Source organism: Tauraco erythrolophus, chromosome 4, assembly GCF_009769465.1.
Source record: "Tauraco erythrolophus isolate bTauEry1 chromosome 4, bTauEry1.pri, whole genome shotgun sequence".
NCBI classification, from domain to species: domain Eukaryota; kingdom Metazoa; phylum Chordata; class Aves; order Musophagiformes; family Musophagidae; genus Tauraco; species Tauraco erythrolophus.
The window spans coordinates 52,910,423-52,936,616 of NC_141468.1; the positions used below are offsets into that span (position 1 = coordinate 52,910,423).

The 26,194-nt window shown below is 39.6% G+C and overlaps 1 protein-coding gene across 2 annotated transcripts in view; it reads left to right on the forward strand.

Moving 5' to 3' along the window:
- The window catches only part of NUDT4 (nudix hydrolase 4), a 31,683-nt gene extending 12,625 nt beyond the window's left edge, over positions 1 to 19,058 (forward strand). Inside the window, exons 2-5 of one of the 2 annotated variants that reach the window (XM_086610021.1) lie at positions 1,844 to 1,954; positions 12,130 to 12,174; positions 14,530 to 14,617; positions 16,518 to 19,058. In XM_086610021.1, coding sequence (XP_086466147.1) covers positions 1,844 to 1,954; positions 12,130 to 12,174; positions 14,530 to 14,617; positions 16,518 to 16,720 — 447 coding nt within the window. In that variant the 3' untranslated portion in view covers positions 16,721 to 19,058. The remainder of the gene's footprint in view (positions 1 to 1,843; positions 1,955 to 12,129; positions 12,175 to 14,529; positions 14,618 to 16,517) is intronic. The other variant, XM_086610023.1, reaches the window with a different exon arrangement.
- Positions 19,059 to 26,194: the final 7,136 nt, after the last annotated feature.

A 26,194-nucleotide genomic window follows, 5' to 3' on the forward strand; every position in this document is an offset into this window, starting at 1 on the left:
ACTCCCCAGTTTCTGTAGGTGAACCTACACTGTATTTCTGTGAGTGCCAAAGGGGTGTAGCATAAGTGATCAGCATTTCCCTGCTGCCCTCCTCAGGGAGTTGTTTTCCTGTTTAATCATAGAATGGTTTGGGTTGGAGGAGACCTCAAAGATCATCTAGTTCCAGCACCCCTGCCATGCGTAGGCACACCTTCCACTGAGGTTGCTCAAAGAGTCTCATCCAGCCTGGCCTTGAACACTTCCAGGGATGGGGCATCCACAGCTTCTCTGGGAAACCTATTCCAGTGCCTCATGACCCTTAGAGGGAAGAATTTCTTCCTTAGATCTAATCTGAATTTACCCTCTTTCAGTTTAAAGTCATTACCCCGGTCCTGTCACTACACACACTTGTAAAAAGTCCCTTTCTAGCTTTCTTATAGGTTCCCTTTAGGTACCGGGAGGCTGCTAGAAGGTCTCCCTGGAGCGTTCTGATCTCCAGGCTGAACAAGCCCAACTGTTTCAGCCTGTCTTCGTAGAAGAGGTTCTCCAGCCCTCAGATCATCTTTGTGGCCCTCCTCTAGACCCATTCCAATAGCTCCATGCCTTCTTCAGTTGGGAGCCCCAGAGCTGAATGCAGTACTGCAGATGGGGTCTCAACGACAGCAGAGCAGAGGGGTAGAATCACCTCCCTCAACCTGCTGACCACACCCATCAAACAAGAGAGGAGTTTAAAGACCATAAAGGTAGTGAGGACTAGACTGTCACTTCAGTCATCTGGTATCAGTCAACACTTCAACCTTTAGACTGAGGTTTCTGTTCCTAGTCTTTTAATTGCTTTTAAAGGTTCGTGCACTGACCCTGTCCCTTTGCTCCCCACAGTTGTCCTTTGACTTCAGGATTAGGCTTATGTTATTGCCTGGAATATGAGGTGTGTTACTACACAGATGATTGAGTATGTCTTACTAATCAGGATGTGTCTTTAATGCAACTTAAACTGTTTGTTTTCACGTGGTCTTGAATCAAGGTCTCATTTTCATCATCTTCTACTGCAAATTGCTCTAGATATGAGGCATCCCAGTTTGTTGGGCAGGTGGCTAAAATCTTCTTAGCTCTGAATATTATGAAGGATGGGTCCTACAGCCAGTGATTTTTAAATTGGTATATATCAATGATGTGAGCAGGTCAGAGAGTCAAATTGAAGTGTCTTGGGGAAACAATGTTATTAAATTTAGAAATTGCTTAAAATTCAGTGTGTTGCAGTTTTTCCTCTTACAGAAATGTTAAAAGAAACCAAATCAGACAAGGGCCAATGAAGTACTCTCCTTATTAATTTAGTTATGCAATATTGTAAGCACGCCCATGTTAACAGAACACTTCAGTTACTGAAAGAAGGTTGTCAAAGATTAAAAATTAGAAATACTTTCTGAAGTCCAGTTTTTCAGCTAAGAGATGCCGTTTCAGAAGAATGAGTTTAACTTCTGTGTGATGAAAATGTCTTAATTTACACGCTTTGCCATCTATATGACCCTAAGACTTGCTCAGTATTGTTTGTAGGTTTTTGTTGCATGTCTTCATTCCTGTGCATATTGTATATTTTTCACATTATATCTAAGCATCTGATGCAAGTGTTTGTGCAAGGAGATTACAATGACATTGTCTTGACTTAGTTATATTAAAAAGACTAGATGTTAATAATTTCACTTTTTTTTTTTACTTCCTACAACTCCTGGTTGTCTGTTATGTTCCATTTCTAAAGACTATAATCTATCTGGCTAGGTGAATAAGTGCATTGCTGAAAAAGTAGATAGTACCAAGATTCCTGACTTGTGAGCTATATTTAACAGTCATTTGCAATTATTTATAGGTGCTGTTGGTAAGCAGTAGCCGATACCCAGATCAGTGGATTGTGCCGGGTGGAGGAATGGAACCAGAGGAAGAGCCAGGGGGAGCAGCTGTTCGAGAAGTGTATGAAGAGGTAAGAAAAAAAAAAAAAGAATCCAGCTTCTTTCTCCTGCTACTGTCTTCAGGGTGGAATCAAGAAGAAAGAGGGAACTCTACCTCCTTTATCCAGAATTTGACTGAGACTTGCATGGTTGTGAAATTCAAAAGATTCCAGTTCTGTATGTTTAGAATTGGGGTATAGTGTGGTGAGGTGAACTAATTAGCTTGCTTCTCAGCATGCTTTCATTTCGTAGCTAAATTTCTGTCTGTCTTTATAAACTCTTGCTGGAAGTGGAAGTGTGACTTTACGCCAAATGACATATTGTAGCAGTGTAGTATTTCTCTGTTAGTGCAGAAAACATTTGACTTGCAGCTCCCCTGGAACAAACTGAAAGTGAATGAACCATTAATATGTAGCTACATAAGAAAGAGAAATAAACAGACTTTTGAAGAGATTCCAGACTAATTGGATTAGAAACTGATGTATCTAAGCAGTTGAGAATTCAACAATAAAAAGACCCCATGAAGTACATTTAAGGCTGTTTATAAAGAAAGCACCATAGGTATAGGCAGCCTTTCTGTCTCTGCCCCTAGCCCTAGCCAAAACAGTTTTAAGTCTTGATGAATTAATGCAGTTTCTCACTCTAGTGAGAAAATGGTAGTTAAATTTCAAATTCAAAATTCTATTTTTTAACTTGAAATTTAATTTTTCCTAGACAAACTGTTAAAAATGTTAAATGTTACTTGAATATTTAACAGCCAGCACTGTAATCCAAATAAAACTTCCAAGAAAGACTGCGTTCACTTTATTTAGCTAGAAATTATGCAATGTGTGACTACAGACTCTTAGTTCTTCATATCATACTTCTTAAATAGAAGGTGTAAGATTTTGCAGAAAGTGGATGCATGCTGGCAAGTGAGTGAACTACAGAATTTCTGGTAGTCTTAAACAGCTTCCTCATCACAGTTTGACTACTACTGTTGACAAAACACACTAATGTTGTTGCTAATTAGTATGTACAATGATTTTTTTATTAGCTGTGCTACCTAGTGGTTTAGCTTGCTTACCCTTAAGACTGGTTCTGCTGAGTTTTACGGCTTGGGAACTTGATGTAGATGCAACTTGCCACAAAAGCAGCTTGCTCTTTGGTGCCAAAATGAGATCTTCTCGTGAACTGTGATTCAGTGACCCTCCTCCCATCTTATATGGGAAACAGACTAGTTCAGTATTCAGTGCTCTTACCAGCCCTTACGCAACAAGATTCAAGCAGAAATAAGCCTCACTGACAGAAAGTTATTTCAGACTGTCTGTATTCAGTTTTGCTGGGGGAGCTAATTTCAAGTGGTGCAAGACACACTTGGGTAAGTGCTTGTGTATTTATTAAAAGTAAAGGAGACAGCCACAAGGCAGTCTAATGCCATTTGAGAGGAGGGAAGATTTAGGATTCTGGGAATTAAAGGCAGTAGTAGCACCTCTGGGGAAAGTCCTGGCACTTCCCATTGCCACAAATTGATGGGTAGGATTAAAAAGCACAGGACCACTGGCTCAGAATTCTCAACACTGATAGTTTTAATTGCTGATCTGACCTAAGGCACAGTTGAAGATGAGGGATAGTAAAATCTAATCTCCATGTCAAACTAGAGCTGACTGAACTGTAGTCATGTGTTTTGGTTTTTCTCTGGTGGTGAAGACTGGACCGTCTCAAAGGGACCTGTCTGCAGCTAGTGTGTCATCACAGAATCATTTAGGTTGGAAAAGCCTTTTAAGATTGTAGAGTCCAACCGTTAACCTAACACTGCCAAATCCCACTAAACCATAGAATCATCTGGTTGGAAGAGACCTTCAAGCTCATCGAGTCCAACCATTCACCCTGCACTGTCAGGGTCCCTAAACCATGTTGCTCAACACCAAATCTACACGGTTTTTAAACACCTCCAGGGATGGGGACTCCACCACCTCCCTGGGCAGCCTGTTCCAATACTTCACAACCCTCTCTGTAAAGAAATTCTTCCTGATATCTAACGTAAATTTCCCTTGGTGCAACTTGAGGCCATTACCTCTCGTCCTGTCATTCATAGCGTGGGAGAAGAGACCAACCCCCATCTCCCTACAACTTCCTTTCAGGTAATTGTAGAGAGCGATAAGGTCCCCCTGAGCCTCCTCTTCTCCAGACTAAACAGTCCCAGCTCCCTCAGCCGCTCCTCATAGGACAAGTTCTCTAAACTCTTCACTAGTTTTGTTGCCCTTCTCTGAACCCGCTCCAGCACCTCAATGTCCTGCTTGAAGTGAGGGGCCCAAAACTGGACACAATACTCAAGGTGTGGCCTCGCCAGTGCTGAGTATAGGAGGACAATAACTTCCCTGCTCCTGCTGGCCACACTGTTTCTGATACATGCCAGGATTCCGTTGGCTTTCTTGGCTGCTTGGGCGCACTGCTGGCTCATGTTCAATGGGCTGTCGACCAGCACCCCCAGGTCCTTCTCTGCTGTGCAGCTTTCCAGCCACACTTCCCCAAGCCTGTAACGCAGCAGGGGGTTGTTGTGGCCCAAGTGCAGGACCCAGCACTTAGTCTTGTTGAATTTCATACAGTTGGCCTTGGCCCATCGATCCAGTCTGTCCAGGTGCCTCTGTAGAGCCTCCCAACCCTCAGGCAGATCAACACTACCTCCCAATTTAGTGTCATCTGCAAACTTGCTGAGGGTACACTTGATCCCCTCATCCAGATCATTGATAAAGATGTTAAAGAGAACAAGCCCCAACACTGAGCCCTGTGGAACACCACTGGTGACCAGCCGCCAGCTAGATTTAATTCCATTCACCACCACTCCCTGGGCCCTGCCTTCCAGCCAGTTTTTGATCCAGCGAAGCGTGCACCCGTCCAAGCCGTAGGCAGCCAGCTTCTGCAGAAGAGTGTTATGGGAAACAGTGTTAAAGGCTTCGCTAAAATTGAGGTAAACAACATCTACAGTTCTTCCCTCATCCACTAAACGGGTCATTTTATCATAGAAGAAGATCAGGTTGGTCAAACAAGACTTGCCCTTCATAAATCCATGTTGACTGGGCCTCATCATCTGGCTGTCCTGTATATGACGCATGATAACACTAAGGATGATCTGTTCCATGAGTTTACCTGGCACTGAGGTCAGACTGACAGGCCTGTAGTTCCCTGGGTCTTCCCTCTTACCTTTCTTGTAGATCGGCATCATGTTTGCCAGCCTCCAGTCAGCTGGTACCTCCTGTTAGCCAGGATTACTGGTAAATGATGGAAAGTGGCTTGGTGAGCACTTCCGCCAGCTCCTTCAGAACTCTTGGGTGGATCTCATCCAGCCCCATAGACTTCTGTACATTTAAGCTGTGCAGCAGTTCGCTTACCATTTCCTCTTGAAAGAAACCTTGATAATGCTCTCCATCTCCACCATTTGGTTCTAGAGGCATATCACCCACTGAGTTAGTCTGACCATTACAGACTGAAGCAAAGAAGGCATTGAGTACCTCAGCCTTTTCTTCAACCCCAGTCACTATTTTTCCCCTTGCATTTAGCAAGGGGGGGGAGATTCTCCCTAATGCTCCTTTTATTGTTAAGGTATTTGTAGAAACTTTTCTTATTGTCTTTTGTTAGCTGCCAGATTAAGCTCCAGCTGGGCTTTTGCCTTTCTAATTTTCTCCTTGCATTGTCTCACAGAATCCTTGTAGTTTTCGTGAGTGAATAGCCCCTTCTTCCATAGGTCATAGTCTTTCTTTTTCTTCTTGAGCTCTAGCCAGAGCTCTCTGTTCAGCCAGGCTGGTCTTCTGCCCTTCCGGCTCGTCTTGCGGTTCACTGGCACAGCCTGCTCCTGGGCTCTGAAGATTTCCCTATGTCATGTCTCTAAGCGCCACGTCTACATATCTTTTAAGTATCTCCAGGGATGGTGACTCAACCACTTCCCTGGACAGCCTGTTCCAAGGCTTGATAACCTTTTCAATGAATAATTTTTTCCTAATATCAAATCTAAACTTTCCCTGGTGCAACTTGAGACCATTTCCTCTTGTCCTATCACTTGCTGCTTAGGAAAAAGAGACCGACAGCCACAAAGTTGCTGTGGGGGTTTGACCAACTATTGAAAGCTGCCTGAGTGGTCTAGCTTCTCAGCTTGCAAGGAATGCAGTACTACACATAAAGCTCTCAGGCTGACTTTGTAGAAAAGTAGTAATACCGGTGAGAGTTGTGGCCTGGGGGCTGATAAGTAGTTTTCTGCTACACATGGTTCTGCACCGAGAATATTCTGAGGAACACTTCTGAGTCCTGGCTTTGCTGGAGATCTGCTCACAAATTTCTGCAGTGGTGCAGTGTATGGAGCATGAGTGTTGAGAAAGGTTAAGCTGGGATAGCTAAAGAACAGCTGTAGAATATTACTGGATGATACATCATAAAGTATAACCTTAGTACAAATTTCTCTGTTAATGTAAAAGCCCAGTCAGAGTGTGCACACTACCCAGACACAGCAAACTTATCTGGTTTATACAGATACTAGAACGTTAGTTGCTTCTGAATGATCTTTTTCCCTTTAGACATGCTTTCACACTAGCAGGCACAAAAAAAAAACCAAACAAGTAGAGCAAATCACAAAGTGAATAATCGGAATACCTGCTGTTACAATGTGAAACAGTTCTTCCATAGCTCAGTTTTGTTCTTGCCCTCACTACTTTGTCAGAGCAAAGCGAAAGACTTTCCCATACATCATGGTGGTTCTGGTCAAGAATTGCAGTACTTGGCAACCTGTTTTGAATCCTGAAGACAGATGTCAGCCCCCTTCACTCATATGCTCACGCTCTTTTGATTGTGTTTTGTTCAAGTGCTATCACACAGCGACATATAAACGTGTGGCTTAGGCAAATGGTTTGATTACTTTTCAATGTATTGTACGTTATGCTGTTCTGTAGCTGCTTAGAATATATGTGTTGCCATCAAAATTTCGGTAAGCAGCTTCATGATAGAAAAGCTTCATGTTGTACCTGACTGGAAAAATGTAAATGTCATCAGTGTTTATACACCACAAGAGAAACCTTTTCTGAAGGTAAAGAAATGAACCCAGTAATTCTAAAGCTTGAGTGGTGCTAGCAGAGTTATTTTGCTCAAAAGTTAAACCAATTTTTATTCACTTCTACTACAGTGGCTACACCTTTTTTTATGGTGCTCTGGAGTAAGGCGTAAACTGCCAGCTGTGTTCAGCTCTGAGCTGTGCTTGCAAATGCATTAAGATTTTTCAAAGGCTACAGGCTTTAATAAGCAAAAATCATTTGGTGACACTTCTTCTGCAGCTTCAGAGTTTCTGGGGCTTGTGTAACTGAGCGTTAAAAGTTCATGCCCTAAAGTAACATCATCTTAAGCTACAGGCTGAATCATGTGTGCTGCCATGAGACTGCAAAGTGCCATTTTTAAAGAAAAGTCAGAGTGGTATTCAGGCTTTTGACTTGACCCATGGAAATTCCTACTAACCTTTCTAGAGATGGATGTCCTTTCTATTTTTATGCTAAGGTCAATGTCACCTGGCAAGCTGGTTACAGTACAGTGAACTGTTAAGAGTTTTGTGAATGAATAAACTTCAAAGGAGGCATGCTGTGGCACTGGTTTGACCTGTGTTTCTTCAGTATTGGGTCATGCACAAACTAAGCATCGGTTTCCATTAACTTATTACAATGGAGGAATTGATAGTGAGAGCTGCAGTAGCGTTTCTTAACAGTAAGAGTGCTAATACCTCACAATATGATAGCCCACTGGCTCTAAGTATCCCTCGCTTTCCCAGCAACTGTTGTGTATTTAAAATCCTTGTTTTAAAACCCAAGCAAAGATCTTTGTAGTCAAATCTATATGCACGGCAGTTGCTCCATAGTCTGCCTGTGTGTATGACTCCAGATTTTTTTTTTATCCTTAAATTCTGTTCATGTTAGTGATTTGGGGTTTTACCTCTACTAAGTGTTTAATATGAATTAAAGTTTGTCTGCCATTTCACAGGTTACAGTAATTACAATAACCTGTCAAATACCTTAGGTACAGTAAGTTTTTACAAACCTGGAAGTAGAATACCAAAATGAAGCTACAATATAAAGCAATCCCAGAAAGGTATTAAACCTCATAGAAATGAGGAGCTAGTCTGTTTATCAATTGGGAGCTTAATTGGGAGGTACTAGGAAAGATGGAAATAAATGTTGTTTGCACATGTAGCATTTTAAGAGAAATATGACAAAAATAATAAGGGTGGCAAGCCAATGATGTCCAGCTGGTTAAATGGAAGGAGCACCCTCTGACTCTTTTCTTCTATCTCACAAAAAAAAAACGAGACTCTTGCTTTGTTTGTGCTTAGTAGTATCCTGAAATGCCTACAAAAAATGAACGTAATTCCTCCCAGACCTGTGTGAACACAGTTTCTGAGACAGAGGCCGATCCTGAAAGTTAATCTGCTTCAACAGAGAAAACGGCAGTAATATTATCTGAGACCTCTTGCAGGAAGCAGAGGAATCTGCTCCAGTGAGCATCTAATATTTGGAAAATAACTGGGTATTACAGGCTAGGACTAGGTAGATACTTCAAAAGAAAAAAAAAATAAAACACACTTTCAGCTGAGAGGTTGTGGTAGATACAATGGAACCCTTTGGATTTTATAAGAGTATGCAAGAAAGGGCAGGAATAGTCTTGCATTGTGCCTTCAGGAGCCTAGCCATTAAAGTACTAGCCAACAGATATCACAGTTCAGACAGCTTTCAGAGTTACTTCTTATTTTAAGCAGCTTTCTGCTCTGGTAGACTGTTAGCCTAAAAATTAAACTGCAGCGTGGCTCGTGCTCCATCTACAGGAAACGAAAGGCGAGTCTGACCGTGCATCTGTGACTGCAGTATGCCTGGAGCTGCCAACAGCGAACCACCTCCAGGCCAGAAGAATTATGGGATGAAGTGGCCAGTTTGTCCTCTTGTCATTGGATTTAGGCTAATACTACAATATATACATAAATTCAGATTTGAGACTTTATTGATGTAGTACTCATAGACTTCCTTAGGGAATCCTTCTGGGGAGGTGTAGCACCCAATTTGACAGCTTGCCTGCCAGAAGAAATGGTGGTTTTTCAGGCTTTTCTCCCCAAAGTTTAGATGGTCTCACTTGCCTATTGTAGCCTATAGGATTTTGTTTACTTACAGAACTGTATTTTAACAGCCATGGGCACTTCATGGCCAAAGGAAGAAAGATATTTTTATTAGAGACAAAATGGTTCAAAGTCTGAGAACTTGACCAGTGTATTGGATTAGAAGCTTATGATTAGGAAAGTGGGAACATAGTTTGACTTTTTAGGGAAAAAGCTGAAGTGGTTTTTGGTCCTCTAGCACTCAACTTTGCCATGTTTTGGATGAACTACATTAAGGTAAGAACCTGGAGGAAATACTTTTGTTAGCAAAAACACTTAAAAAAAAAAAAAAGTCACAGTCACTTTAATGGTACTTTTTAAACTAGGAAGGTGATTCAGTTGAATATATTCATGAGACTAGTTACAACTTTTTTATACTTTTGGGTATAGAGGTTTCAAAAGACACTCCTATCTGCAGGAATGATGCTACATTTTGGAAGCATGTGCGTTTGCCTAGAGAGTAACTAGGCATCAGTGATAGTAAACACATTTACCTAGGAACATCTGATTGCACAAAAGCTTTGTTACAAGCTTTGGGAAATTCTTACACTTAATGTAATGGACTGCTTCTGATTGTTTCATTCAGAATTGCTCAGCAAAGAATATTTGTTTAAACCACTGATTTGCTTGGAGAGAGAATAGAGAAGCTGTTAAGTAAATTCCATTTAGAGTAACATTGATGATAAATTCCAATTGTGACTATAGGGTACTAATAGGTTGAAAAAACTTCTCTATGAAAGCTATTCCATATGGGTAAACTTACCTGGTCAATGGTGTTTGTGCTATGTGTTGGATATCAGTTAATTGTCAGACTCACGCTTAGCGGTTCAGAGAAGCCATCCTGCAGCTCTGATGGTGAGATTCTTTGTCCTTCAACAGTCCTGTTGCCATCGACTTGCCTTTAAGAAATCTTTGTAATGTAAGTAAGGCCTTGGCTAGGACTTCTTAGAGACTTCTAAAATCTTTAAAGTTTTTTGATTTGGAGGGAGGTGTTGGTTGGGGTTTGGGGAGGGGGGCAGTTGTTTTAGTTTGAGGTGACAGGGAGTAATTTTTTACCACCTTCGGGTAGAGCATAGTCCCCTTTACAGCAGTTCCTTGGCACTTAGAAAAGCTTTTCTTAATGCTTGAGAAACCTGCAGAGTCTATACTGGGCTCTTTGTCATGCTGGTAAGCTATATCTTGCTATAATCTTGTTGTTTGCTGCAACTTTAGGGAAGAAATGAAGAAATCACAAACTTGTGCAGCTAAAACTGTATGCTTGGATGCCTGAAGTGTTAAAAAAAGACTAATCTCACAGATTCATGTTGTTACTTTTGATGGAATAGGATGATGGAAAATTGCTTTTTTTAGTTGTTCAGTTTGCCACAAAGTAGAAATCTTAAAGGATACAGTGATTCCTAGATATTGCTGCATAAGAGGAAAGGCGAAAATTAGGGACAGAATCATAAATTTGTAGCCTTTTAGGTTCTGCTTATCTTTTTTCAAAAGATACTGTAATGTTGAGGAAACTAGGATTAATCAGTAAAACTTAAACATTTATTTCGCATGTGTTCTTTCAGGCTAATAAATGCTTTTTCATTACTTGGTGTAAAGCACAAGCAGACTTTAATGCCTATTGTGATGTAGCTGATCCTTTCAGATCAAAATGAGTCTGATGCTTTCTTAATTAACATACTGCCTAATCACTTATCCAGCAGGTCCAGTTACATATTTCAACTTCATGAACTCTAACAGGTATCTCTGTCATCACAGCAGATGACCAGAAGAATATTGTACGTAGTTTCGTGTTAAGTTTAGCTCTAGCTCTTGCTCTAGACAAGAAAAATGCTTGTTGAGTTGTAGGGGCTGTGAGCAGACTTCCTTCATCAAAACTGCTTAATAAATAACACCAGCCATCTGCTTTCTTTAAAAAGAAAGACACAGAAAGCATTCACTTCTAAGATCTTGATTAGACTTATTGCTAAAGCCTGCCTGGTTGTCTGTCAGAGTTACTCATTAAAATGTAATTAAGATCCATATGGTCCTTTATATAAAGAAGCAAGACATCAGTAGCTTCCTTCGGTTAAAGCTGGAAACAAAGACTGAAGACTAGAAAATGTCATCTTAGCACTTAAGAAGCCCTATTTTAAACATCGGTTATACAACAAGACAAAAAAAATTCTAAATATGGCTTTGTCTACCAATAGACTACATATGCTTTTATGTCTCAGGAATGTGGTCTGAGATTTGTCTAGAACAAATGGATGATTATAAAGTACTTATGTTGGAAGAGGCATTATATATTACTTATTGGAAAACAAACCCTAGAGTCTTAGTACAATATAATGACCGCCTTTATGGATAAAAGTTATTAAGCACATGCTGATACACATAGGGGTTGTTTTAAAAAGCTGGAGTAAAACTCTAAAGTCTTTCCTAACATTATTAACTAGAAAGAGAATTCAAAACTGTTTGTAGAGGATTGGGGATATAAATTTGGTTTTAAGCTTACATGCCAAAAGCTGTACTTTCATATGAAAACTAGCATACATTAAGTTATCATGCTGCAAGGTCCACTTAGTAACCTACGGTTTAATTTATTATTGTATTTTGAAGACTTAGACTTAAGATTCTGTGTAAAATAGCAATGGAGTTTTAATGATTCCTTTTCTAGATTTGTTGTTATACTACTTTAAATTATCTCTTGTCCTATCTACTTCCCTGGATTATTTAAGTATTGGATGTCACTTATCTCTGTAATAAAACACAGTGCACAAAGAACATGGTACGTAAAACAGTATTTTGATCTGGATGGAAAATCTGAAAGATTTACGCATTCTTTGATCCATACATTAGGACAAGCTTTTGTGTTCTAATACTCTGGGTACTCTAAAACTAGAAACTCCAGAAGCAATGCAGCACTGTCTAATTAAAACTTACGTTAAGACACTTGCTTAAATAACCCTAATGAAGACAAGTAATTAACTTATGCTGATGTAGGAGGCTGGTACTTGTGTTTTAGGGTTTTTTAAATTAAAAAGCACATGTTAACAGTTTTTCCTGTTTGTTTTGTAGGCTGGAGTAAAGGGAAAGCTAGGCAGACTGCTTGGGATATTTGAGGTGAGCTTTTCTTTTACTTTTTAAAAACAATATTCTTTTTTTATGAGAGTTGATAAACTACAGAAACTTAACATGTACACAACAGAATCAGACAGAAGTTCTGAAGTTACTACCTGCCTTAAATTTAGCAATGCTACTGGAAATACTACATTAGACAGGTGTTTTCCTTTAGTTGTTACATGATGTGTGAAGGTTTGAATAGGAAGATTTCAAAGTACTTGGAACTTTCCCAGAAAGATTAAATTAGTATTTGGATAATATCTAGAAGTTTTAAAACAAAAAAAGTGAAACCGACATTGATAGATCTAGGATTTCTGAAATACCATGCATACCTCTTGACGGTGTGATTTTGACTTTTTCTCTCTGATTAGTTTTTGCTGAAGTAACTTATCAACTTTCACACACCTAAATTGATAGGTCTGTATATGAAGTATCTCAGTATGGCTTTGATTCACCAAAAAAGCTAACGCTTTGGATTACAGATAAATCTAACCTTTAGCAATACTACGTAGTTCAAAACTTGTATTTCATAGTGTAAACATCAGACTCTGAAGTACTGACAGCGCAAGGTTGCATGCTAGATATAACTCTCTTTTAGTGTTGGTGTTGCCCACTTCTGCTCAGGTTTTAGACAGGAGTAGACTGTGGAAACATAGGGGTGAGTCTTCAGATCATAATACATCCAACATTACTATGTTGTCCTGTATGATGGGTGAGAGTGGAAGTCCCTTACTCTAGTAGTTAGGTATGAAGCTTCACAGTTTGATTACAAAACCAACTTTCAGAGGCAGTATATTCCTGATAGGGATTTCCTATGTGAAATATTACTTAATCCCATTGTGAAGTATGGAAGCCATGACAGAATTCAACAAGTGCCTGTTTGTAGTTAGCAGCACTTGCCCTTTTTCTGATTGATACTGAGTTTATGAGTACACCTGGATAGTCCTATACATTAACAACTTGCCTTGTGTTTCAGCTACTGGTTAATCTGCAGAAGTATTCTGTATTTCCCAGTTTGGTCCACAAAAAAGACAAGATACCTATCATCTTGTAGCCTTAAAACAAGGGATGCAAGGCATGATGATTCTTTGGCAATTCAGATGTATGTTGTTCTGAAGCCATCTACCACCATCTAGACCAGCAGAGATAAAAATCTGTGTTGAGTGGCACTTTTTAGGTTATTTGTACCTTAAATCAAGGCCCTACTTCAGTTTCACAAGACAGCCCCACAAATAGTCATTTGTATCGAGGGGGCCACCCGTTGTGACCTGGGGATGGAACTAAGACGATGGAAATGATGCTGCTGCTCAGTCCTCGTATTCTAGAACTACAGCCAGAAAGGATATCTGTTACAGATATATTTACTCCATTTAATAGTGATACTGACAAAGAACCATCTTGGAGTATTTTTATTTCCTAGTAAAGCAACAGTATAAAACAATAGTAAGCTTGTAGTGAAACAGAGTTAAGTAGGAATGGTTACTGGCACAAGGATAAAACCATCTGTAAGGGAGAGCTAGAGTATAACATCTCTTGGTTCTTAGTAGAGTTGTAATCATAGATGGTCCTGGGTTTTCTAGGAGCTCAGTTCTCTTCCAAGGGGCAGTATAGTTTGGTTAGTGGGGCAGCACCTTTGAGTGCACTGCTAGCCTGCTTCGGAGCTAGCAGGGAGTAATGTTTACACAGACCTCCCACGGACTGGCTGTGGCACAGCGACCTTGCCCTGAGCAGGCTACCTCTGTCAGTCTCTGACTTGCCTGGTTCAAAAAGCGTGTGCTTTCTCAATAGGTGGTTAGTGCTGCTAACATGGAGAACCTGTTGAGTGAACAGCTGGTAATGATTTTTGCATTTGTCATGATTGCAAACATAGGTTATTTAATTTGCCTCACTTAAACTGAAACTTTAGAGCCAGCATTGCATAGATGATCTGGCCACATGATGCAGTGGTTCCATCTTGCAAGGGTTTTTTTAATAACCTTTCATCTAGGAATATGAGTTGTGGAAACAGTTCTAGCCAGCACACTCTACTGTGGTAACTGAAAACATGTAAAAGATAAGTAATGGGCAGTACTAGTGGACAACTGCTAATATTAAACTAGATGACCAAGAACATAGTTTGGTCCCATCTTCACAACCTTCAAATTTGCTTGTTTGTTGTAGTTTTTTTTAATGAGTCTAGTAAAATATAATAGCTGTTCTTTTAAATAAAACTTCATTTTTCCCATCTTTTTGGGCAAGTATCCTTCAGGGTAAGTAATTTCTGATTTTTATAATTGTGGTATGTCTGTAAACTGGTTTGTTTGTTTGTTTTGTTTGTTTTCCTGTGAATTACAACCTCTACTTCTAATATTCAAGCAGAACCAGGATCGGAAGCATAGGACATATGTTTATGTTCTTACTGTAACGGAAATACTGGAAGACTGGGAAGATTCAGTTAATATAGGTAAACTCATTCTTTGTCCTCATGTGCTACACTTAAAACATATTAAGCAAACTTCTTTCATTTTCTGAAGCAATTCTTATAATCCTGGGGGAATACTATTTCTGTTCTATAAACTGAAATTACTGGAAATCGTAGTGCTGTTCTTCCATGCTTTTGTACGCATATAACTAGAGTTGCTTCCAACATACTGTGTTACCCTTATGTTATATTAATTAGGATATTCTAAGTATTAAGATGGAATCAACTTCATTATTAGTTGCTGATACAGCGCTTTTTTTTTTAGGCCAACTATTATACTGATATGACTTTTTTCTTTAAAGAAGAGTAGAATGTTTTGCTGTCTGATACTCTGGGTAGGGTACTCTTTAGGAAGTTTTGATGAGATTCTTTTTTTCCTGATTCCTGGAGGGGGGTGAGGGCAGAAATCACTGGTACTTACTTTGACCTTAGCCTAATTAATTTTTCAGTAGTGATAGTGCTTACCTTAAGAGGTATTTATTCCTATATAGATATATCTGTCATACAGATACCACTGTCATGCAATTTAGCTAGATTAATATCCTTTGTGATGCTGTATGGATCTTCCATTTTTAATTTAATTAAGTAAACACTAAGTAGTTTTGGTTTTAAGCTTTTTTTTTTAACTTAGTTCGTTCAGCGTATTGTCTTAGTTAACGAAGGATTGGTATCAAAAATTACATCCTACTTGGATTGGTGATGCTTTGCCCTTTTCAAGAGGCTGTGCTTTAGGAGTGCTAAAATGCATAAACTTAGCACTGCTCATCTGACAGCAAATGGAATGTAACTGTAAGGGTAATTTCAAAAGTGCTCAGTTTTTCAGGTGGAGAGAGAATGTTATGTTTCTGATGCTATCAAGTTGTGGGGATTCTTAATTGCATGTCAGGTTCCCTGTATAGCAACACTGATCAGTGATCCATTACTTAGGAGGATCAATATTGGCAGTGATAGGATTGTTTGAGGTTTTTTTCTTGTACCTGGAACTGTACAGGGCCCCTGAGGACAGGACTGGTCTGTTTCTGCTGGTGCCAAGCTGTGGGGTAGAGGGGAGCATCCAGCACTGGGGCTACTGCTGGCCTCCTTCTGGGGAGTGCTGCTGGCGGTGGGATGCTAGCTGGATGAACAGCCCTGGTGGGGCCACATACCTTGGTCTTAAACAGGAAGTTTACAGATGTCTTCATAATGTTTAAGCATAGTACCTGTAACACTGTAAAAAGCCAAATGAAAAACAGAATTAATCCCACTTTTAACAATACTATTGTTGACCTTTTAAGTGTTTTCAGAGGCCTTTAATTTTAAACGACTTACTTGTGTAGGAAAGATGGTCTTAGGACTGTCTTACTAAGATAAGGCTTAGAACTTATCTAAACATCTCTCTGGTATACTATTTTTTAAAAACTCACAGCTAACCTGAGTAACTCCATACATCTATGTTTTGAGTATGGAACACTGCTTTCTAAATCAGACCAAGCCATGCTGCTTCTGTAACTTCATGTACGCATGCATCTTCATTCTTCAGATTGATTTTCTGCTAGGCATGACAACGTAGGAAGGCAGTATTGTGTCTTTTAAATAATAATATCCTTTTCTGTAAGGACTAGATGTGGCTTTTGGAGCATATGAACAGTCATATGAGCTTCTTCCCAGTGTCTGCTTCAAGAGTGTTATCTGAAAGGCTTTATTATGAACTGCATTTCAGTAAGCTTGAGTGGATCTCTTATGTTCATGAGTTCTTTCAATGTCTTTTCACTTTGTATCTTTTGCCTGACAACTTGAACTTCTAAAGCAAAAGAAATGAGAAACAGTGAATGAACAGATAGCAACAAATGGTGCTGTTACAAATTTGTAACTCTGTTTTTCTTTGTGGATTATACTCCTTCAGGAAGGAAAAGAGAATGGTTTAAAGTAGAAGATGCAATCAAGGTCCTTCAGTGTCACAAGCCTGTTCATGCAGAGTACTTGGAAAAACTGAAACTGAGCTGTTCACCCACTAACGGAAACTCTGTGGTTCCCCCTCTTCCAGATAATAACTCCTTATATGTCACTTCTGCACAGACTTCTGGGTTGCCCTCTACTGTGAGATAAACATTTGGATTACCTTTTTATTCGTGTCGTCACAAGGGGAGACATTTGTGATCACATGTAGGCATCTGTATAACTGTCAGTTCTAAGTGAAATATGTGAATGTGTCATAATGTCAAACTTATTTGAACATGTTTTTCTTTTTTAACAATGTAAAATAGTATTTCAGCAAACCAAAGCCATATATGGATTTTTTTAAGATGCCTTAATAGGCCATTTTTTTTAAAAAAAAAAAAGGAACTTGAGTATATACATTTCCATATCTGCTAAAATAAAATATGCATCTCAGTGGTGTTCAGCTTATTTAAGACTTGTCAGTTTTAATCAGTAGTTCTGCGAGAGTACTTGCTTAGAAAAAAGCTTGAGCAAATAGTCTTATACTAAGCTCTTATTTGGTTTCCACAGATGAAGTGCAAAGATCTTTAGATGGAAGTATTTGGGTAAATAGGTGTGGTGAAGGCAGAGGTGCATAAGTGTGGCTACAATAAAGCACTAAACCACATTCGAGAGTAAAGGATACCGACACTAAGCACTGCTTGCCTCAGTTATCCAAAAGGTTGCCTTGTCCTATGCAGTCTCCATGTAATGTATAACTAGAGCAAGAACAATAACTTTTTCTTGCAACTACCAAAACTACCTGCGATACTTTTGTTTCATTACTTGGTCAGCTGATGAACTGTCAGAAGACTTACATGAAAAGCATTGTCCATCTTGCTTCCCCCATTCTTTTTTTTTCATTTTAGCATTTCGATACATGTTTTGTTCATGGTGTAATCACACTGCAGGTTCCAAAAACTGCTAATCTTCAATGAGAAGCATCCTATGTAGTGTTCCCGCAGTCTGTTGTCATTTAAAAATGTACAGAGGAAAGTAAGATTTACCCAAGGGGCACCCTTACCTTACAGGGGTGTCCACTAGCAAGCATGTGATGAGGTGTCTTGCCCAGCAGGAGCTAATAGTGGTACTTCCTGGGCCTGGAGGCAGGTGGGTTGACACTTACTTAGACTAATGGAGAAATAATATTACTTTGTCTTATTCAGCAGGTGTGCTGAAAGCCCCAATTTTAAGTTAATTCTTAAGTACTTTAATTTCACTGTTTAACATCGGTCGCTTTAGCTTCTTGAGTTAAAAGCTGTCCTCTTGATAAAACTTAGCTGGGATAAATGAGATACAGCTAACAACTTCCCTTTTCTTAATTATTTTCTCCCCTTTTTCAGCCAAAAAGATGAAAACTAAATCCACTGTTAGTCTTAATGTTTTTTACCATAGGATTACTCTCTCTCTAGGGTTATGTGTGTGTGCGTGTATGGTTTTCTTCTACAAGATCACAATCTAATTCATAAGAACACCCTAATTCTGTTTTTTCTAGGATCTAAACCCAACTGTACCTCCTCTATAGCTAGCCAAAACAGATGTTGAGGTAGACCATTACCTCACAAGTTAAGTTTATTCTGGGTAAAGCTCATTCTCTGACACAGCATTTGAACCTTTGTAAATAGTCCAACTAGTAAATAGTGAGTGTAAAATGGAAAATAAATGTAATTTAAACCTTTTGTTACTCAATACACAAATGGTTAACTTCTACTTTTTTAACACAAATTGTGTAAAATGCTGCTATAAATTAAACTTTTTTGTGCTGTTACACTTTTTTAGGAAAAAAATGTTGTTGCCACAAGTTATTCTTTAGAAAACCAATCTTGTGCCATATGTAAATGCAGTGAAACTAGGGAGACAGAGGTTCTGAGCTCTTAACGCTGCTCTCTTTGAAGAGGCATAAATACTACTGACAAGAGGCATGAGCCACAAAGCTGAAGACTTCTGAAATGTTGGGTAGGATGCTGCTTTTCCATCCCTCTATCTCCTATTCCAGGTCACTTCCAGAACTGGAAAGAACACACAGCTCTGTTCAGGTTCACCTAAAGGTGGAAGTGTTGCCAACAACTTAGGCTTCCTTTCAATCAGGAGGTGGGGCTAGGGAAGGAGTGTTGGTATTTCAGTAGTGCACATGCATGTGTACACCTACTTTACGCTGAACCTAATCCAGATGGGGACACTGTTTGCTCAGCTCACTTCTTTAAACTGAATGGTCTGTCAAAAGAAGGTGGAGTTGGGCATGTTGAAGGGTGTCTGATCTTTTGTTAAAATCCTACCCACAGCGTGTAAGGGTACCCTTTAAAGGCTCTAAAGCTGCCTTTAAAAGAGTGAATAACTTAGCTCCCTTTTTTGATCACTTTGCTCGCTTTTTTGTTCAGTAGTCATTTTAACACTTTAAATTGAGCAAACTTGAACAGGCTTTCTTGTAACAAGATTATATGGGATCTGTGAAAGCTAAAACAAGAATCCAGAGTTTTGAGTTCTTATTCATAAAAAAATGCTTCTGTCTCTGTTTCAGATTCTTGGAATGAAACCAATCCAAGCTTGTATGAGATTTAGTGGTAATGCATGATCTTATTTTGTAACTCTTGAATTATGTATTTGATAATAGTGTAAAAATGTACAGTATTGCTGTTGCTAACAAACTCAGAGTTGATTGCCTATAAATATTTTGGTTATTTTTTGGTCACACACATTTGAGCTGTTAAGTAGTGCCAGACAGACACTTTTTTTTTAAGCAGCATTCGTTGTATAAATCTCTTCAGTCTCTATGCAACCTTCAGAATGAAGCTCTATTGCTTAGTTTGACTTCTACTCCCTTTCAAAAATAAATGTTCTGTGAATTGTAAAGGTAAATTGAAAACACTTCAGTTATGCTACAGGAAACAACTGTATTAAACAGGCAGCGGTATGGCTTCAGTCCTAATGAAATCTGACACTAAGCTTCAACAGAAAGGGTCTGTGTGAAAATCAGAATAGGAAGGCTAAAGTTTCGGGTTTTTTACTACCTATCAATTTAAATGTTTTGATTTTAAATGCATTTTGGTTTTACATGTATTGCTATTTAGATGGGCCAAACTTATTTCGTACCGAGCAGATGTGAGATTTTTCTCATGCCATAAATTCTGTACAGTGTATCCAGATTTGGTTTGCCAGAGTAGAAAGGGAAGAGACAGGTGGTCATCTGCAATTTTCAGTCTAGTTTGTACTGCTGCATTTCCTGGCTGCTAGGTTTTGAGATTATCATGAATTAGATTACGGTGGTATCAAATAGAAATAGCCTTAAAGTTTAAAATCATGTGGAGCCAGAATTAAGTGAAACGGATGTGCTTTTAAACACCACAAGAAATACTGAGGTATTGCAGAGAGGCTGTTAAAGTGAAAAAAACATTCTTTTGGTGCTTATTGCACCCCTGACTTAGCCTAGCATTGGTCTGTTAGCAATGTGCTGTGAAAAAAAAAATGGAGAGGCAAACACTTAGTTTACTTACCAACATGGTTTGTGCAGTGAAAACGGAAGGGAAGGGGTTGTGGGTGGGTGGGTGGGTGGGGGAACAAATTAAGTTGTAAACATTTTGACCTGCTTGCATGGATTTTCTTTAAAGATTGATGTAAGAATTTTGACTTTTTATATTTGAGAAATACCAGAATAAAATCTAAATTAGTCCTGTGGATGCTGTAGTCATTCTGTCGCAAATACTGCAAAAGAAGTGTTTGTGCAAGAGTCTTCAGTCTCATCTAAAATATACTTAGTTTCATCTAAGGTTTTCTGCTTCTTGCCTCATCCTTGCACTCTAGCTTCACTTAACGCTGTGGAAGGGCTTATCCTAGGACAACTGTCCTAGCTCACCGTACAGCCCTCCCTCATGTAACTGTTTTACCTGTACCAATGAGACTTCTAATGCTCTACTTTCTTTTGTTATCCTCATGCCTGCCAGTTGAAGCACAGACACATATTTAATATCTGTACTATAACAAGGAGAGCAGCTGCATCAGATCAGACCAAATGTCCACCTAACCCAGTGACAGGAGGAATTTGTAACAACAGGACAGTAGTGTTTGCCTCAAGTACCCCCCTGTCGACCACGATTTGTGGCTCAAGATCCTCCCCAGCCATAGTTTCTTTGTGCTGTTAGAAGGAAAGGATTGCTTTCTATGAACTTGATGCCACACAGTTCCCCTTAGAACATGTTTATCTCTAATACCCACCCCAGCCTGGAGAGCACTGCCAGAGCTCAGCCTGCTTCTGCAGACCCACCCCCTCTTGTTTTTGTTTGTTTTTTAACCTGCTTCCTTCCACATTGTTTTGACACTGAGCAGTTACGCTGTTACCCTTCTCTCTATGACTTTTGACAAGTAGACAGTTAACACATTCCTCTGTTCTCCAGATTTAAAAGTTTTACTCTGATAGGAGCCAGACACAAGTACAGTATCTCCCACACGTGTGAAGTTGAAGCACATGATTAGGGGTAGTGTGTGTGGCAAAGCATAACACACAGAAGGAAAGGCAGAATGATGGGCTTTTCCAAGCTTCAGAAAGAAGATTAATAATCTTCAAGCTTTAAGTTGAATGTGTTTAGGGTTTTTTTTAAGCTTAACCTCTTTTTTTCAGCCATGTTCTGGCCTCGGTGCTGCTGTGACACTAAGCTGGGCACTGCACGCTCAGTTGGAGTGCTGAAGCCAGCCCTGTGTGTCCACATCAGGAGGACAATGCTCCACACAAGGAATGGTACAGCCTCTTAACATGCAAGCTCAGCAGCTGCAGGCATGTCCCTGCTTGTGGCAATGTGGGCTATGCACCACCTGGAACAATGCTCTCAGGCAATTTTCTGCCCCTAAAAAAGCAGGAAACATGGCTTGAAGAGCTAGGTTAGGAAGGCTAGAGAGCACTGAATGAGCCTGCTGTGTGATCAGCTGCTATACGCCTGATGGCCCACGCTGAATTTTCAGCTCTCAGCGGCAGCACTAGTTCCCAATAGCTTTTCCTCATTGTTTGTTACCATTGGTTCTGCTGGATGGACAGTATGAAGCAGCACATGCAGTAACACAGGCTGCTGGCTAAAGACCATCACCTTGCACGCTGACCCTGGTGTTGGCTTACCTGCAGCCTGGCACCTCTTACTCCAGACAGACTCTGTAACAAGGCTCTTGTCCTAAGGGATGTTTTGCTGCCACTCACCTCTGCTTAATTCTCCTAACGGCTTCCTGCTTTCTGGGTGCACCACTAGCACAACCTGTCTTCAAATAAGGCAGGCAAACACTCACAGCAACTGAAGAAAAGTACCATTAGAATCATCTTACTGCGCCTTATTCTTCTGAGATTAGCCTGCCTTTAAAAATTGTGCATGGGCCATAAGACCACAGACACCCCTCCATAAATTTATCAGTATCCATCCTAAGCCTTCAGTGTTACTTACAGTAATGGGAGTAGCCAGTGGGAAAACCCAGCAGCAGCACTTCTGAAGGCACAGCAGGTGCTCGGGCTGAGATGAGCACACCTGCTGCAGCAAGCAACAGCTTAACACTGCACATGAAACCTGCCAGATTTCCAACTGACCTTGCAAGGCTGCCTGCAAAAATCACTGGCATCTGTCAGGCAGGGAGGTGCAGATTAGGCCTGAACCAAAAATATTCCTTCACAGCAGCTCTGAAGACAAGAGTCCAGTCTACACTGAAGTATCTGAAACACCATTTTGCAACAAATACTCCAGTCAGAGACCAGTGAATTAATTTATATTTTCCTTTTTAAAAAACTAAAACTAAAAATATTCTGTTACTTGCCACACTTGCACCGATCTCTTTATCTGGGAAGGCTCATGCAGTCCGATACACAGAAACCGCAGGTACTGTACCTTGAGGAGCATTCCTGAGTATTCAGTGTCTCAGTGATGGGCTGATCAACAGTGACAACTCCCTAGCAACAAACTGAGCTACCCTGATTAGTCACCTTAGGGCATAATTCCCTTTCCTAACACCGATCATCCAGTGGGTAGTATTCAGCTGACACCTTCCACCACCACCTCCCTTCAAATCAGAGCAGTTTTTATCCTTAGTTGTTTTCTGCCCTGCAGACAAACAGAGGACAGTCTACTGGCTCACACCTAACCCCTGTCGGAACCGTTGAGGGGAGGTGACGAAAGCAAACACCACAGATAAAGCAGTTGCACTGCTTGATGCCACTCTTCTAATGTACTTCAGTGCAACGTAACAATTCGATATTTGCTTTAAAATCTTCCTGCATGAAGGAAATTAAATCCATCATAGCAGACGTCATTATCAACTTTAACTTTGTGCCATGCTCATAATGTAACATGTTTTAAGTCAAACTCAATACATCCATGAATCTGATTGCACTAGAAATCGTCTAAACTGTGCACTTAAGTAGGAAAGTGTTGTACTATAACAGGCAGATTGAAAACACAGGCAGGCAAAAAAAAAAAAAAACCCAAAACAAAAAACACCAACAAAAAAAGCATCTTCTGAGCTTGTGTGCCAGAGCAGTCCTCTCCAATGGCTTTAGGACAGAGGTATTGCTCTTTTCTCCCCATGAGAGAGGAAAAACATAAAGCTATAACAACTGTAAAGTAAATTATGAGGGAAGTTCTCAATGTTTATCTTCCTTATTTTAACAGATGTTAAGAACTGCTAGAAAACTATTGCACGCTGATGGCAGCCCAATACAGTGAAATGAAGCTCAGTGCCTATGTAATGAATAATCACTCTTCCTTTTATTTCAGTGTCATATTACATTACAGTCAAGACATGTTATTGACAAAACCTACCAGACATTTTACTTTAAGAGTAACCCTAAAAAAAAAAATAATCCCAAGAAGGAATGTACATAAGTCCAGATGTCACAATTTTTGATGTTACTAGTCCATTAAAATGTTTTACAATAATCTCAGATGTGTTGGAAATACAGTTTCTTGAAAGCTAGAGAAGCAATGTTTCACTTGGTTTAGACTGAAGTCAGCTAAGATACAAAAACCTGTTCCATCAGTTCCAAGTGACAATACATGTTACACCCACGACAGAACATGGCAGCATGTTAAGAGACCACCACTGCATGGTTATGCAAAAAAAAAAACCCTTCCAAATCCTCTTGATCTAAAGGAAACTACTGCAAAAGTATTTTGCATGTGTGGTTTTAGAGCCCGTGAGATAACCCAGGCTCAACAGCTACACAGTCACTGTCCAGACACTAACATACAAAGTGCAATGTCACCACTCTTGCTCCATATTTCAGGACGTTTGACGTATAGCACCAGTAATGCTAAAGAAAACTAATTTAAGTTTACTGTAAATTTATCTAACAGACATCCACTAAAAACAGAGATAAAATGAACATTCCCTAAAAGATAGCTGCATTTGCTAACCAGCTGTAATGGTAGATGTAACAAAAGTAACTGAGTTTCAGAGAACAGCTGTGAATATAAACCTGCTTAACTGAGGAGAAAGTTGTATCTAACTGGCTTCAGACTTTAGTTTAAAAGTTTTACACATTTCCCAACATATGAGAATGAAATTCCCAGCTTGGCTTTATACAGGGCTTTTAAATCAGCTTAAAAGTTAAAGACGTATTATTTAATATACATAATCAACTTTAAAATTAAAATATGCCTGAAGACCTCACAACAAACAAATTCTAGTTTTTAGGACGCCCATTTAAAATTTCTGTCATTACAACTATCATTTCAAAATACTCTAAAGTGTTCTGAGATACAGTATTTTACCTGTCCTTTTATACCGTTAATTTCAGATACACCATCACTATGGACTCATATGTTCAAATTCAGACAGCATGGACTTCCTTAACAAAATCTCAAATTTGTTGAGATAGTTAAAAAAAGAACCTGGACACATACTGGCTACTGTGTACTCAAATGGTTCTATAATCCACTCTATTCAGTCACTAGCAAATGGAGGCAGAGAATTTTTTCTATTAATACACTAACAATATTCCATCACAAACTTGGTTTTAATTACATTCTCCTGACTAGCTGCCAACTCTGGCTGAGTTTTAAGCCCTGAACATCCAAATATCTAGCCATCTGCTAAGCGACCTTGGTCCTGGATTCATCCCACCCAGTTTGAAGTTAAATTGTGGAAGTGCCAGTTCAGGTCCTGTTTCTCTACTGACGGAAGGGAAAGCCACTTTCAAAGGGGACGCTTAGGCGGGTCTCGCTGTCCTCTGAGGCTGTCACTCGTCCTTGGACTAGAGACAGAGCTGGGGAAAGCTGCGTGTGTAGTGTAAGGTAAAGCTTTTAAGAGGCAGGTGAAATGAATCCAGGCTTTACGGTAGAGCTTATGTATTCTCCACTGCCTGCCACGAAAGTTGCCCGTGTTAAGAGCACAGACAGGATGTATGCCAGCTAACCCCAAACACGCACTCATTTGTAACGAGAAGGCAGAGTTAATGGTGCTTACTCACTCTGAAGAACAATTTGTTACAAGCCCTGCATGCAACTTTGGCTTACATTCAACACAAACTACTTTTACAACATTTTTTTTTTTTTTAATAGTTCAGCCTGGTGAAAAAGTTGAATTCTGAACCAAGCTTCAACCATGTTACAAGGAGTACTTTTGAGGGACAATACCAGTTACTAACCACTGAAAGCACTGTCTGTTGGAAAACGTAGTTTTAATAGATATTCTTCATCTTACATCAGAGCACAATAAATACACCACATTCTATAGAAATTTCAGATGACACTAGAGTAAGAAGTGAAAGAGGGAGAATACCAATAGACTACATAACCATACCCCTGCATTGCATGACAAAACACTCCCTACTGCAACCACTACAAGCTGTCATTTTATACACTTCAGGTTGGCCTCACCAAAAGCTTTTAAGCTTTTTTTTTTGGCTTTTTTTTGTTGGGGGGGGGCGGGGGGAAGGGAAGAGAAGAGGGATACAGGAAATTAAGGGAAGCAATAAGATGGGTTCCCAGAACAGATGCTGGACTCCCAGACAAGACGCATACACAAAAAACAAGGATGAGAAGAAAGTTTTTAATCACTTTCCTTCCCTCCAATAAAGAAGCTTTGTTGCTATTTAAGCAGATCAGTTGCTCAAGCAAGCAGCTTAATAAGGCTTGTAGAGAAAACCAGTGGTACGAGGCGCTAGCTGTAAGTGGTTAAGCAAACATCAGTCAATACACAAGCGGGCTGTAACAGTGGTTCCACACACTGGTATTTCATGTGAATAGAGGGCAGGAATTTAAGTTAGAAAACCGTGTGGCATAACATCTGATGACAATCAGCAAAGAGAAGTTATGCAGATACTCAGAATTAGTGCTGTCATTTGCTCTCAACCTCCTACTTGAATATGGTTATTTCCATGAAAATGTGTATCAATGCATTATTAAAATTATAGTTACAATGGTTACATCAGAGACTTGTTTCTAAAAGTCACTCCAAATGGAATTTCATATTAAATTGGCCAGGTAAGGTCATCCACATAACACAGGCTAATAAAAAAAGTCAGCAAACAGAAGAAAAAAAAGAAAAAAACAAACCTTGTGAATTCCACCTCTTTACTGTTTAATCTGTCAGACTGGTGAAGACAAATTGTCAATTCTGATTTCTTTTTTTTTTTTAAAT